Source organism: Equus asinus, chromosome 8 (assembly GCF_041296235.1).
Source record: "Equus asinus isolate D_3611 breed Donkey chromosome 8, EquAss-T2T_v2, whole genome shotgun sequence".
Taxonomy (NCBI): domain Eukaryota; kingdom Metazoa; phylum Chordata; class Mammalia; order Perissodactyla; family Equidae; genus Equus; species Equus asinus.
In genome coordinates this window covers 93692141-93708596 of record NC_091797.1, presented here as the reverse complement: position 1 = coordinate 93708596, position 16456 = coordinate 93692141, and the positions used below count along the sequence as shown (strand labels likewise).

The 16456-nt window shown below is 39.5% G+C and overlaps 1 protein-coding gene across 15 annotated transcripts in view; it reads right to left on the bottom strand.

Moving 5' to 3' along the window:
- Window positions 1-16456, bottom strand: part of SFI1 (SFI1 centrin binding protein) — an 89783-nt gene that overhangs the window by 16571 nt on the left and 56756 nt on the right. For all 15 annotated transcript variants that reach the window (XM_044775544.2, XM_044775543.2, XM_070516411.1 and 12 more), the window contains 3 exons: window positions 14593-14690; window positions 13174-13240; window positions 7669-7799 (listed from right to left, as the gene is read on the bottom strand). In XM_044775544.2, the coding sequence (XP_044631479.1) occupies window positions 7669-7799; window positions 13174-13240; window positions 14593-14690 (296 nt within the window). The remainder of the gene's footprint in view (window positions 1-7668; window positions 7800-13173; window positions 13241-14592; window positions 14691-16456) is intronic.

Here is a 16456-nt window from a genome sequence, read left to right as displayed (position 1 = left end):
CAGAGGATCTTCTTCAGGCTGAAAGGAAATGACATGGATGAAAACTCAAATCTACAGGAAGAAACAAAGAACATCAGATATGGAAAATATGTGGGTAAAAACAAAGGACTATATTTTTTCTTAATTTTTTGAAAAGAATTCTGATTGTTTAAAGCAAAGTGACACTGTATTGGGTAAAATATATGTATTATAAACACAAAATATATGACAACAAATACCATTAAGGATGGAGGGGAAAGGGATTTTATAGGTTTTATGTTCTTACATTTAACATGAAGTATACAATAGTAATTCTAAATAGAACTGTAATAAGTTAATGATAAATACTGTAATCCCTAGAACCACATTTAAAAAATACAAAAGGTACAGAGTTAAAAAGTCAATGCAGGAAATAAAATGTAATATCAAAAATTTTAAATGAACACTAAACAAGGCAGAAAAGGAGGGACAGAGAACTTTTAAACAGACGTAGACTTCAGCCCAACCATGTCAACAATTACATTAAATATAAAGGAACCACACACTTTAATTAAAAGGCAGAGATTGTCACATGGGATAAAAAATTAAGACACAACTACATGTTGTTTACAGGAGACATGCTTTATTAGTATAAAGACACAAATAAACTAAAAGTAAAAGAGTAGGAAAGGTAAACCACACAAATGGTAAATATAAAAAAGCTAGTGAGGATTTATTAATATAAATCAAAGTAGACTTTGAGGAAAGAAATACTACCAAAAATAAAGAGGTTCATTTCAAAATGATAAAGGGGCAGTTCATGAGGAAGACATAACAATCCTAACTGCACATGCATCAAATAACAGCTTCCAAACATGAAATGAAACGGACAGTATTACCAGGAGAAATAGAAAAGTCCACGATCATAGTTTGAGATTTTTGACACTCCTCTCTAGTAATTGATAGAACAAACAGACAAACAAAAAATCTGTAGGGATAAAGAAAATTTGTAGATGACTATCGACCAGCTTGACATAGAACACTACACCCAACAACTGTAGTATAAACATTCTTTTAAAGTGCATGTGGAATATTCACCAAAATAGACCCTATATACTGGGCCATAAAATGTGTCAATGCATTTCAAAAACTGAAGTTATACAAAGTATGTTCTCTAGCTACAATGGAATTAACTTAGAAATTAAAAACAATAATAACTCAAGAAAATTCCTAAATATCTGGACATTAAATAGCACATTTCTAAATAAACCATAGGTCAAGGAATAAATCACAAGGGAAATTAGAATATATTTTTAATTGAATGATAAGAAAAATACAACATATCAGAATTTGTGGGATAAAGCTAAAGCAGAGGGAAACCTTATAGCATAAAATGCTTATATCAGAAGAGAGAGATTTAAAATCGATAATCTAACAAAAAAATTCATGCTCTGTGCTTTCACCTTAAGAAGGTAAAAAAAAAGGAAGGCAAATTAAATCCAAAGTAAGTAGAAAGAACAAAATAAAGAGCTAAAATCAAATAAATAAAAATAAACCATAAGAAAATTAGCAAAGCAAAAGTTGGCTTTTTAAAAACACTGATAAATTCCTAGGAAGACTGATCAAGAAAAGAAGAGAAAAAACACAAATTGCCAAAATCAGGAATGGAAGAAGTCGTGTCATCACAGATTCTACGGTCATTAACAGAATAATAAAGCACTTTTATGAACAGTTTTATGCCAATATATTTGACACCTTGGATAGAATGAAAAATTCCTTGAAAAACAGTTTACCAAAACTGACAAGAAAAGAAACTCTTAGTAGTTATATATCTACTTACAAAATTAAATCTGTAATCAAAAACCTTTCCATAAAGAAAGTTCTAGGCCCAGATAATTTCACTAGAAAATTCTATCAAAAATTTAAAGAAGGGGGTAGAGGTGGGCACAAAGGGTGAAGGGGTGCCTATATGGTGACTGACACACAACTACATACAACTGAAATATCACCATGTTGTAAACTACCATAACCTCAATAAAAACAAAAAACCTACTTTAGAACATTTAGAAAATACAAAGTAAAAAAATATAACTCCTATGCAAACCTATACCCAGAAAAAAAAAATTTAAAGAAATAATACCAATCTTACAAAGTCTTTCAGAAAATAAAGACAAAACATTACAAGAAAACTACAGACCAACATCCCTCATGAAAGTACCTGTAAAATTTTTTTAACAAAACACTAACATATCAAAATCAATAATATGTAAAAAGGGCAATACATCACAACCAAGTGGAGTTTATCTCAGGATTATGAGGTTGATTTAATATTTGAAAATCAGGAAAACCACATGATCATCTCATAAATGCAGAAAAAGCATTAGGCAAAATTTAACCAACATTCATAATAAAAACTCCCAATAAACTAAGAATAGAAGGGAACAATCTCAATCTAATAAAGGGCATCTTGAAAAGTAACAAACTCAATGGTGAAATACTGAGTGCTTTTGTTTTCCCCCTAAGACTAGGGAAAAGTCAAGTATTACCAGCTCATCACTTCTGTTCAATACTTTATTGGACATCCTGGCCCGTACAATAAGGACAAAAAAAGCATACAGACTAGAAGGGATAAAGTTGTCCTTATTTGCATATGACATGATTATTTACACAGACAACTCTATGCAATTAAAAAAAAAGAAAGAAAAGAAGGGAGAGAAGGAGAAAGAAACTACTAAAACTAATAACTATTTACAAAGGTCACGGAACACAAGGTATCAACTGCATTTCTATATACTAGGACAAACAACTGGAGAATGAATTTAAAAAATAATTCCATTTCCAATAGCATAAAAAAATAAGATATTGGGGCCGGCCCAGTGGCGCAGCAGTTAAGTTTGCACGTTCCGCTTCTCGGTGGCCCAGGGTTCACCGGTTCGGATCCCAGGTGCGGACATGACACCGCTTGGCAAAAGACATGCTGCGGTAGGCATTCCATGTACAAAATAGAGGAAGATGGGCATGGATGTTAGCTCAGGGCTAGTCTTCCTCAGCAAAAAGAGGAAGATTGGCAGTAGTTAGCTTAGGGCTAATCTTCCTCAAAAAAATAAAAAAGACATTTAGGACTTTAACAAAATACATACTAAACTTCTACACCAAGTTACAAAAAACAGCTGAAAAAATTAAAGAAAACCTACGTAAATGGTAAGGTGTCCTATGCCCATTTATTGGAAATTTCAATATGGTTAAGATGCCCTATCTACCCTAAATTGATCTGTACAGATTTAGTGCAATCCCAAACAACATCCCAGGAAGAAGAAAGCTGAAGGACTCACTACGGATTTCAAAACTTACTATAAAGACACAGTAATTGAGGTAGATGGTAAGGAACAAGGATAAACAAATAGAGAAGTGGAACAGAAGAGAAAGTCCAGAAATAGATACAAACTTATACGACCAATTGATTTTCAACAAAAGTGCCAAGGCAATTCAACGGGGTAATGAAAAGTCTTTTCAACAAATGGGGCTGGAAAAACATGATAAACAGATAAAAAAAAAAAACAAAAAAACTTTGACTCTTATCTCACACTATACACAGAAAAAAATTCAAGATGATCACAGACCTAAACATAAATGCTAAAACTATAAAGCTTCCAGAGAAAATGTAGGAAAGTATCTTTTGAGATCTTGGAGTAGGCAACAATTTCTTACAGAGAACCCAAAAATCACTAATTACAAAAGAAAAAAATGATGAATTGGACTGTATCACAATTAAACACTCTGCTCCTCAAAAAATGATGTTAATTCATTTTAATATAGATAACCACCTACTTTGTTCTCAATAAAAAAAAATACTGTTAGAAAATGAAAAGGCAAGCCACATACTGGAAGGAAATATTTTCAATACATATATCTCAGAAAGGACTTGTATCCAGAATATATAAAGAACTTCTACAAATCAATAACAATAAAAGACACATAACCCAATTTTTTAAAAAGGTATGAAAAGACGAACAGATACTTCACAAAAGAAGATATACAAATGGTCAATGAGGACATGATAAAGGTTGAAAGTGTCAAGACCTGCCTGGTATTCAAAGAATGAAAATCAGCTTAGACTGAAAAGAGTAAAAGCAGCCCTACCATTCATCAGATTGGAAGGACAGACAGATAAAGCCAGCTGCAAGGAAACATTGTTTCTCCCAAGTCCACATGGCAGTTGTAAAATGCCACAAGGACCCCCTCTTTGGCTTCCTTACCAATGATACCCAGACAAGCTTTGCTGTTTTCCTTTATTCCTGAAGATACCCACAACAGTACTCCCTAGTGTATCCCTACTTCTCCTCATCTTGCCTCAGAAATAGCAACCAATCCAAAACTGATCCCTGTTTCTCTTTGACTCTCCTCAGAATCCTTCAGTGGGAATCCAAACCTTACAAATTCCTTTCCTTCAGGTGGAGCAGCATTTCAGAGTTCCTCTCTGGAACTCCCTCCTTCAGAGCAATCAATCTGACCTGATAAAACTATAGGCGTTTGTTCCTGGCTGACTGGGCTTTAACAAGATGCTCAATACCATTAGTCATCAGAGAAATGAGACAGCACTCCACATCCACCAGGAGGGCTACATTAGAAAGACTGTCAAAAGCAAATGCTGGCGAAGATGTGGAGCAACCAGAATTCTCGTGTTGGCTGGTGGAAGTATAAAATGCTGTGACCAGCTATAACATTAAGGATATGGCCACCCTATGATCCAGAAATCTACTGGTAGGTATCTACCAAAGAGAAATGAGAACAGATTCCACCAAAACAAATGCTCATAGCAGCTTTATCCATAATGGCCTCAAATTTAATGGAAACAACTTATATGTTAAAATGGATCAAAATATTGCCTTATATTTATACAAGTAGTCAAATAAAAGACTGAACTACTGAGACATGTGACAACATGGCTGAATCTCAAAAACATTATGCTGAACTTTAAAAGAAGCCAGACATAAGAGGGCACATACTGTATGATCCTAATATATGAAGTTCAAAAACACGCAAAAGTAACCCAGGATGACAGAAATCAGAACAGTGGTTACCTATGGAAGGTGGGAACTCACTGGAAGGGGGCATAAAGGAACTTTCTGGGGTGATGGAAACGTTCTACATCTTGACTGGGGTGTTGATTATCCAGGTATATAATTTGTGAAAACTCATCAGTTTACTTAACATCTGTGCCTTGCACTGTATATAAATTTTAGCTCAATTAAAAAAAAAAGACAAACCAATCTTGTTGCATTCTCAGTATAATATTTCACTGATGGATTAATAAACTACCATTTTTAGTCATAATTCATCAGATTCCACCATAGATTCTGTCCGTATTCTCAAGACATTAAAAAAAAAAAAAAAAAAAAAACCTGGGCCAGCCTGGTGGGGAGTGGTTAAGTTCGCACAATCTGCTTCGGCGGCCGGGGGCTTGCAGGTTCGGATCCCAGGCGGGCACCTAGTACCACTCATCAAGCCACGCTGTGGCATCATCCCATATAAAATAAAGGAAGATTGTTACAGATGTTAGCCCAGTGACAATCTTCCTCAAGCAAAAAGAGGAAGACTGGCAACAGATGTTAGCTTAAGGACAAGCCTCTCACACACACACAGAAAAAACCTAAGAATTACGGAGAAATAGAATATACATATTTATTTGGAACTTTGATTTGCTAAACTCCAAACCAAATCTATGAATGTTAATTTACCGTAAGCGTCACAAATCAATTCCAGGGGTTAAGGGGATAGCTAATATTTTGTGCTGGATACTTAGCTTGTATTTTACATAGATTATCCCACTTACTTTCCATGACAACCCTCATGGTAAGGACTATTACCAAATCATCTCCATCCTACATTTGAGGAAACAGGCTCAGAGAGGCTGAGTGGCTTGCCCAGGGTCACAGAGCTGGCAAGTGACAAAGCAAGGGTCTGAACTTGGGCCCATCCAGCTTCTGAATCCAGGCTCTCAATCACTCTGCTTCCTTGTGAACCAGGAAGGCAGGGACCTGAGAAACTAAGTTTTCTAAAAAGATACAACTAAACCAAAATGAGATCCAGATCAGGCCTTCGCCGTCCTTCAAGCCTCCTGGCTGCTCCTTGTCTCCAATTCACCCTCTACCCTTTCGTCTCGAGAGTGATAGCTGTAAAATCAGGCCTGCTCCCCAACAAGAATTTTTTTAGAAGCTCCTCTTGACTATTTTGAAGGTACCCTCAACTTTTGGTCCTCACGGCAGGCCAAAATACAAAAAAGCAATAGAATCAATCATGACTTGACTTGTAAAGAGAACAAAGTGGGTGTGAGCGTGTTTTAAACAGTGGAGCCACTTTTTGAATGAATGGCTTCTCTTTCTGCAGGAGAAGGGACAGAGGTGAGTGCTGTCCGCTTCTCAGCCTCCATTCCTCGTGGCTGACCCCTAAAAACATCTCCTCGGACTTTGTGCTGAGGAGCCCTGGAGCTCTGGCTGATGCCCTCAGACTAGCATTCAGAGTCCACCCAAGTCAAGACCACTGCGACTACTCCCATGAGTGTCCCTCCCTCTCATCTAGCTGTCCTAAGGTGATGGACACCGTACTCAGGGCAATCTCCAAAACAGTCACTGTCCTAGTCGCATGTGCCTGTGCAAACAACTGTCCATCATCTATCTGAAGGATTGGGCAAATCCCTCGGTCTGGCCTTCCTCGTCCTGCCCACTCCCACCCTCCATCTCCCGTCCCTCAGTTCTCAGCAAGCCTCCCCCAGGTACTTCCCTCAGCATTAGCTCCGAGTTCTAGAACTTGAGGCTGACATAATTGAGGACGCATGGGTCTATTTTCTTGTATTGTTCTTCAATTGTTTTTTGTCTATCAGTCTTATCTCCTCACAAAGATTTAACAGTTCCTACAAAGTCATCAGAAAGATCTTCCTCTTGATCTAGTAGAAAGTCCTTAGGCTTTGGAATCAGGGAGATCTGAATTTAAACCCTGGCTCTGCTACTTCTGGTTGTGTTGCATCGGGAGTCATTTATCATTCTGAACCTGTTCTCTTAGGACTGCTGTGAGAAGGAAGTAATTAATGAAGATGATGACGCCATAAGCGAATGAGCTTATAGAGCTGTTTCCTTTCTTTCATCACATCATGCCCACCACAGGGGCAGACACACAGTTAGCGATTAATAATTTCATCACATTCCACCAACACGTAGCAAGGACCTGCTATGGGCAAGTTTGACCCTGTGTGAGCTAAAAAGATGTAGCTCTGCTCCTTGCCTGTCCTAATTTTGTTGACGACTATAATTTCAAGACTTCAAAAAGCCAGCTCTAGCAGGAACCAAGCGTTTCAGGGAAATCACACTCAAGAATGCCTGCCAAGGCGATGCAAGGTCCAACCACGCTCTGGTCCAGAAAGCTAATGAATGGGCAGCTTTAATGGAGTTCAGAGTGGCTTGTAATGAGGGAAGGGGCATAAAAGCCAGGCTGTTTCAAAAGCACTAGCAATAAAGATGGACAAAAGTTTTCCCAGGGGGAAATAATGGCTGTCTTTTCCTGCCAGATGAAATCAACAAGCCCACATTATTGAAAAACCAGGAAGAACCAGGGCCTATGGGGCTGGGAGGCTGAAAAGCAAAGCAAATGGCTGTGCAGGCAACAGAGTTAGACTGAAGACTCCCGCCCCAGGCAGACAGGAGCTGCACAGCATACCTGTGAAAGCGTGCTGCTCTTGCATTGAGGACACCTTTCTGCTGGTGCTGTTGCCAGAGTCTTCTCCAGGCCTGGAAGGCTGCAGGCAGGGCTCTCTGCTGGAAGTGACCGTCAGCTCTGGCCTGCAACAGCTAGAGTAAAACAATGAATGATCTTTATTTGTAATTTACATTAAAAAAAATGACCTTTCAGGGTCATACTTTCGAGGGAGGGTTGCTTCCTACAAAAAATTGAGAAAAAAGATTAACATCAATATTTTTAATGTTTTCCAATGTGACAGGTAAAAAATTTTCACTCTAATTAAAAGTGGGCTAAGCATCTTCATATACAGGCATACAGAGATATTGCAGATTTGGTTCCAGATCCCCCGCAATAAGGCAAGTCACATGAATTTCTCGGTTTCCCAGTGCATATAAAAATTATGTTTACTATACTGTAGTCTATTAAGTGTGAAATAGCATGTCTAAAAAAATAATGTATATACCTTAATTAAAAAATATTTTATTGCTAAAAAATGCTAACCCATCATCTGAGCCTTCAGCCTTTTTGCTGGTGGAGGGTCCTGACTCAATGCTGAGGGCTGCTGACTGATCAGGGTGGTGGTTGCTGAAGGCTAGGGTGGCTGTGGCAATTTCTTAAAATAAGACAACAATGCTGTTTGCCACATCGACTGACTTCCTCTCACAAACAATTTCTCCGTAGAATGTGATTTGACAGCCTCTGACTCACAACAGAACTTCTCTCAAAATTAGAGTCAATCCTCTCAAACCCTGCCACTGCTTTATCACCTAAGTTTATGTAATATTCTAAATCCTTTGTTGTCATTTCAACAATCTTCACAGCATCCTCATCAGGAGTAGATTTCATCTCAAGAAACCACTTTCTTTGCTCACCCATAAAAAGCCACTCATCATCCGTTAAAATTTTATCACGAGATGGCAGCAATTCAGTCACATCTTCAGGCTCCACTTCTAATTCTATTTCTCTTGCTATTTTCACAACTGCAGTTACTTCCTCCACTGAAGTCCTGAACCCCTCAAAGTCATCCATGAGGGTTGGAATCAACTTCTTCCAAACTCCTCTTAATGTTGATATTTTGGCGTCTTCCCATGAATCATGAATGTTCTCCATGGCATCTAGAATGGTGACTCCTTTCCAGAAGGTTTTCAATTTGCTTTGCCCAGATCCATCAGAGGAATCACTATCTATGGCAGTTATAGCATTACAAAATTTTTTCTTAAATAATAAGATTTGAAAGTCGAAATTACTCCTTAATCTACAAGCTGCAGAATGGATGTTGTGGTAGCATGCATGAAAACAACATTAGTCTCATTATCCATCTCCATCAGAGCTCTTGGGTGACCAGAGCATTGTCAATGAGCAGTAATATTTTGAAAGTAATCTTTTTTTCTGAGCACTAGGTCTCAACAGTGGGTTTAAAATATTCAGAAAACCATGTTGTAAACAGATGTGCTGTCATCCAGCCTTCGTTGTTCCATTTATAGAGCACAGGCAGAGTAGATTTAGCATAATTCTTAAGGGCCCTCGGACTTTCAGAATGGCAAATGAGCCCTGGCTGCAACTTTAAGTCACCAGCTGCATCAGCCCCTAACAGGAGAGTCAGCCTATCCTTTGAAGCCTTGAAGACAGGCATTGAATTCTCTCCAGCTACCAAAATCCTAGATGGCATCTTCTTCCAACATAAAGCTGTTTCATCTACACTGAAAATCTGTTTAGTGCAGCCACCTTCACTAATGATCTCAGCTGGATCTTCTGGAGAACTCGCTGCAGCTTCTACATCAGCACTTTATGCTTCACCTTGCACTTTTATGTTATGGACACAACTTCTTTCCTTAAACCTCATGAACCAGTCTCTGCTGGCTTCAAACTTTTCTTCCACAGCTTCCTCACCTCTCTCAGTGTCATAGAATTGAAGAGAGTTAGGGCCTTGCTCTGGATTAGGCTCTGGCTTAAGGGAATGTTGTGGCTGGTCTGACCTTCCATCCAGACCACTAAAACTTTCTCCATATCAGCAATAAGGCTGTTCCACTTTCTTATCATTCATCTGTTCCCTGGAGTAGCACGTTTAATTTCCTTCAAGAACTTTTCCTTTGCATTCACAGCTTGGCTAACTATTTGGCACAAGAGGCTTAGCTTTCAGCCTATCTCAGCTGTCCACATGCCTTCCTCACTAAGCTTAATCATTTCTAGCTTTTGATTAAAAGTGAGAGACGTGTGACTCTTCCTTTCACCTGAACACTTAGATGCCATTAGGATTATTAATTGGCCTAATTTCAATACTGCTGTGTCTCAGGGAATAGGGAGGCCACGGTGGCGGAGGTGGGGAACGGTTTGTTGGTTGGTGGAGCAGTTAGAACACACACAACATTTATCGATTAAGTCCACTGTCTTATGAGGGCATGGTTCATGGAGCCCCCAAAAAATTACAATAGTAACTGATTGTAGTTAAAGACCATTGTCAAAGACCAATGATCACAGATCACCATAACAAATAATAACAAAAGTTTGAAATATTGCAAGAATTACCAGAAAGTGAGACACGAATTGAGCAAATGCTGTTGGAAAAATGGCACTGATAGACTTGTTCAATGCAGAGTTGCCACAAACTTTCAATTTGTAAAAAAATGGAATTGTCTGCGAAGCACAATAAAATGCAGTGTGCCTGTGTGTATATTTGTATGTATATGTCTGTGTACGTGTATATATATCTAAACTTTTTTCCAACGGCCTAAATGTTCAGACCCATTGCCTGTTTCACTATCTGACTGTCAGCATTTCACTCGGGGATATATATGGGCTTTTTGAACCTTGAGAAATTTGCTAGTCCTCTGTCATGTGTGTTATCAATATTGTTCCCACCCTGACGGATCTTTTGATTTTGCTTATAATGTTTACTTGTAATACAGATTCTTTAAATTTTTATGTAATTATAAAAGGCCACTAATATTTCACTGATATATCACTAGAAAGACAGACAACTGACATAAGAATACATATGCCTTCATGATCCAAAACTTCGGAGGGAAAAGCATCTATGTATGTGTGGTGGTTTTTAAAACGGGACGGCAAATCCTTTGATCCTCCTTCACTGAGAAGTGGCCTATGTCCCTAACCCTTGAATCTGGGTGGGTCAGTGACTGCTTTGACCAATAGAGCATGGTGAAAGGGACACTATGTGACTTCCAAGGCTACATCATAAAGGGCATACAGCTTCTGTCTTGTTCATCGGAACACTCATTTTTTGAGCCCTGAGCTGCAAGAGAGGAAGTCTGACTATCCTGAGGCCGCCATGCTGTGAGGTAGTCCAAGCCTCTTGGAGAGGCCACATGTAGCTGCTCTGGTTAACAGTCCCAATTTAGCCCAGTCTTCGAGTCATTCCAGCACAGGAACCAGACAAGTGAGTGAAGAAACTTCTAGACAATTCCAACCCCCTGCCATTAGAACCTTCCCAGCTGAGGCCCCAGTAACCATGGAGGAGAGACCAGCCATCCTTGCTATATCCTGTCTCAATCTGTGACCCAGAGAATCCTTAAGCATAATAAAATGGTGGCTGTTTTAAGCCGTTTTAAGCCACAGAGTTTGGGGTGATTTTTTTACATAGCAAAAGATAACTTAACAGTATGCATATGTATGTGTGAATGTGAATACATTGGTACACACACTCCTACCCACAAGGAGGAACAAAGATACCAGGTTTACTCACCAAATGTTATCTTAAGAGGCAAGATTATGGGTGTTTTTATTCTTTAAGTCTTCCTACACTTCCTAAATTTTCTATAATGTCTATATATTGCTTATGGGCATTTTCAAATGTAAATAAAAATGGAAGCAATAGTATAATGAATCCCCATGAACTTATCATCCAGCTTCAACAATTAGCAAACATTTTGCCATTCTTTATACATCACTTTTTTTAAAAAAAGAAACCAACGATAAGTAATATTTTTATTTCTCCCTAAAATAGAAAGAACTGATGTGCTCCTTGGATATCTAAACCAAGATATTACATTCAGACTGTCAGCTAAAGATTTAGAAAAACCCAACAACATGGGGCTGGCCTGGTGACATACTGGTTGGGTTCGGATGGTCCGCTTCAGTGGCCTGGCATTTGTGGGTTCAGATGCCGGGCGCAGACCTACACATCACTCATCAAGCTGTGCTGTGATGGTGTCCCACATACAAAAACAAAAAAATAGAGGATGATTGGCACAGATGTTAGCTCAGCAATAGTCCTTCTCATGCAAAAAGGGAAGATTGGCAACAGATCTTAGCTCAGGGTCAATATTCCTCATCAAAAGAAAAAGAAGAAGAAAAAAAAATCTAACAACAACTAAGCAAAGCTTTTACTATTTGTCAGACCTTCTACCACACAGGCCATGCTGGAATAGTGTGAGAGATAAGAACACTGACCCCTGACCTTCTGCCAAGGCTGGGTCCCAGTGTCAGGAACTCTCTTTTTACAAGAAGGAACTAAAAGAGACCCTCAGCTGCTTTCCCACTGTGAATACACACAACCTTTTGACCTTGGCATTCACATTCTTTTTCTAAAAGCGCGCTCTACATTCTCTTGAGATTGCATTAAATGAGCTTAAGAGACCCAGTGGCCATGTCCTTTTAGAAACAGCCACATAACCCCAAAGGATGTCAAAGAAGTCAGCAATTCCAAGCATTTTCTAGATGTGGAAGGCCAGGGTGACACAAAAACAAGACATGCCTTGGGTTAATACCACCCAAACTCCAAGAACTGAGATGATCCTCGGGAGAAACTCTGAAGCAATCAACGGCAGTGCATTTGATGGTTCGTTCACTTACTTCTTCGCACCTACCTTTTGCCAACACTGCGCTGGGCTAAGAAGAAAGAGATAGGCTGTACCTGCAAGGAGCTCACAGCCTGGCAGGGAGAGCAGCCAGTAAACAACCATGTGATGAACCTTTTGATAAAGATATAGGGGCAGGGCGAGGGGAAGAGATAACACCTGGGCTGAAAGGTTATGAGGAACAGAGAACTGCAGGTACAGTGAGAAGCAGGAGAGCACAGAGGACACTCAGGGAAGGACTGACTGGCAGTTTAATGGGCCAGAGTGCAGTTGTGAAGGAACGGAGAGAATGGTAACAGGAAAGGGTAGGGAAACAGACAAGGACCAGCTCCCACAGGAGTTTGTATGCCTCTCTAAAATATATGGATTCTATCCCAAAACTATGAGGGATCACCCAAAATCTTTAGATTCACGTGTTAGCCTCTAGCAGCAGATGGAGGTAGGGGTGGAGAGGCCAGCACAAAAATAACTAGGAGAAGTTTGGTCTGTGCCTTCACAGCAGATGAAGGAATGGGAGTTATGCCGACTTTCCAACATCACTCGAGGGACTGGGGGAAATACCTTTGAGCTTTTTACAGCACCCTCTCTTCCAAATCAGAACCTTTCCAAAGCAAATGGATCGAAGAATGTAAGCCAGCAGAGCTGTCTGCTATGAAGTACTCCATACCTGCTTGTATCGCCTCTTCTGAGTACACTGTAACCACAACTTGATACACTTGCATAGCAATGTTATTCTGAAATAAAACACAGAACACTAAGGTACTGTCTTCAGGTTTCAGAGGTTTTTTCAATTTTTTTTTTGTTTTTAAGGCAGGTAATTTCGGGTGTAGTTACACCTTAGGCGTTAAAGGCACCCCACTGGTTCACTTATTTCATTCTGGAAGAAAGGGAAATAAGAATCTGATATCTAACATGAAATCTGTCAACCCTTGATTTTGGACTATGGTTTGCTCAAAAATTCTGACAACTGGGGCTGGCCCCGTGGCTGAGTGGTTAAGTTCGTGCGCTCCGCTGCAGGCGGCCCAGTGTTTCGTTGGTTCGAATCCTGGGCGCGGACATGGCACTGCTCATCAAACCACGCTGAGGCAGCGTCCCACATGCCACAACTAGAAGGACCCACAACAAAGAATATACAACTATGTACTGGGGGGCTTTGGCGAGAAAAAGGGAAAAAAAATAAAATCTTAAAAAAAAAAAATTCTGACAACTTTCTTGTAAATCTAATTAGACCACCAAGCACAGTGTCTCTGGAACTTAGGAAATATGTATGAAATTCCTCAAATATCCTTCTGATTTTATGGCCAAACTCTGCGCTTATGACCACCTGGATCTGTGACATGCTCCTTTCACACAGTGATTTGGAGAGTGAGAACCACATTCAGCTTTGTAAACCAAGTTTTAGAATAATGATATATCTTGACAACTCCAAAACGAGTCAGTTAAATATTGGGATTCTCAGTGAGCCACTAAGAAATGCTCCAAAATTGGACTCATAACTATGCAAAGTTGATTATACTATTGAGGAGGGGGTATACTGAACATTTCTGGCAGCAAGACAGTGAATAGTGGTTACCTCTGAAGAGTAAGACTAAGGGGTCAGAGGGAGGGATCCAGGCAGCTTTTATTTTTCACTTTATAACTTCTTTCCTATACATTCTGAGTTTTCCTCATGGACAAGTGGTGCTTTTATTTATTTACCTGAAGATTAACTCTAAAACACTGGGGACACCCTCTGCACCCTTGAGACCAAACCATAAATATTCACCTGGCCTGAGCCTTCTCTTTAACACTTTCGATGCATACATTTTAAGACATGAACAATGCTAAAGCCTGAAGGACTGAGGCAGTGAGCTAACACGCACATATTTAAGACTATGGTGGCCAAGAACTAGTACAAACATCCTCATTCTACCTCTCATCTCATCAGCCAAAAGAAAAATGCAAGCTCAAGAACCTCTGGTTTACAGCAGGGCCTTTATGAATCAGCCCCAATAACGCATGGAAGGGCAAATGATCACTCCTGGAGAACAGTGAGTTGATCACAACGTGTCCCTGGAGAGCTCGAGGAGAAGGCCAGAGTCCCTACCTGTAGTGGTCCCAGGCAGCACGCAGCAAGGGGAGCTGCTCTCTTTCCTCCCTCTGCTCAATCCGAGACTGCCAGAGGTTCCAGAACCTGTGCAGCAGCTGAAGCAAAACAGGAAGAACATGACAGTTTATGAAGGCAAAAGGTAAAACGATCTTTCTTAACCTGTTAGCAAATCCTTACTCCAAAAGACTGTAAGCTCCCCTAAAGCAGGAATTACCTTAGTTTGGACCACCCGATATATAACAGGCTTGCAAAATAATTATGGCTAAGCTATATGGAAGCCAGCCCTGGTGGTCTAGTGGTTAAGATTCAGCGCCCTCATCGCGACAGCCCAGGTTCATTTCCCGGTCAGGGAACCACACCACCTGTCTGTCGGTTGCCATACTGTAGTGGCTGCCTGTTGCTGTGATGCTGAAAGCTCTGCCACCAGTACTTCAAATACCAGCAGTCACCCACGGTGGACAGATTTCAGCAGAGCTTCCAGATTAAACAGATTAGGAAGAAGGATCTGGCCATGAAAACCCTACGAATAGCAGCAGAGCACTGTCTGATACGGCACTGAAAGATGAGAGGATGGCACAAAAAGACCGGGCACGGTTCCACTCTGCTGTACACAGGGTCACTAGGAATCGGAATCGATCTGACGGCACTAATGACAAAGATATATGGAGCTATTCTGGGCCAATATAATGGCAAAAAGATGGATCTTCCAGTCTATGGAAATCAGAATGAAGAAGCTATTTCTAATCTGGGCCTCATGGAAGACAATGCCATTTTAGAAATTAAAACGGATCTTATCACACATTATTGTCTATGAAGCAGTCTTGCCAAAAAATGTTTCACTTCAATCTAATCAAGCCCTTAGATCTAACTTCTAGTTTATAGGAGCTACATAGAAAAAATGAAAATCAAATGTCATTGAAAGGAAACAAAACAGATAAATCATGAATACAGAACATTGTACAAAATAACTGGCCTTCCTTTTCAAAAAGTCAATGACATTTTTAAAAAAGTGTACATTACGCTGAGTGAAATAAGCCAGTCACCAAAGGGCAAATACTGTAAATATGAGGTACCTAATGGTGGTTGTCAGGGCCTTGGGGGGAAGGAGAATGGGGAGGTACTGTTTAATGGGTAGAGTTTCAGTTTTGCAAGGTGAAAAAAGTTCTGGAGAAGTGATGGTTGCACAACAACGTGAAGGTACTTAATGTCACTGAATTGTATCCCTAAAAATGGTTAAGATGATAAATTTTGTTATGTGTATTTTATCACAATTAAAAAATAAACATGTTAAACAAAAGAAGTGGGGAGTGGGGAGATTGTTACAAAGAGTCGTAAGAGACAACCAAACGTAGTGAGCAGTCAATCCTTAAGTGAATCCTGATTTTAAAAAAACAGCTATAAAACCATTTTGGGGGCAACTGTGGAAATTTAACTATGGGCTGTGTATTGGAAAAAATTAAGGAATTACATGGTTCATTTTGTTGGGGATGATAATGATACTGTGGTTATGTAAGAAAATGTTCTTATTTTTGGGTGACATGCTGATATGTTTAGGTGTAAAGTGTCATGATGTCTATAATTTACTTTGAAATAATTCAACAACAAAAAAAGAAGTGAACATTAACAATTATTGAATATAGATGAAATGTACATCGACATTTATTATACTAGCCTTTATGTTTTTCTGTACATTTGAATATTTTCATAATTTAAAAACAGAGAAAAAAATCTCATCCTTCTACACCCAGAAACGTAAGCTACAAGTGAAGATAGATTGTCTGTTGCCCTCAGGTAAATAAACCACTGAAGACAATAGATTTACAGTGCAAACGCGAAAACAAAGCCTCCTGGAATGCAAGAC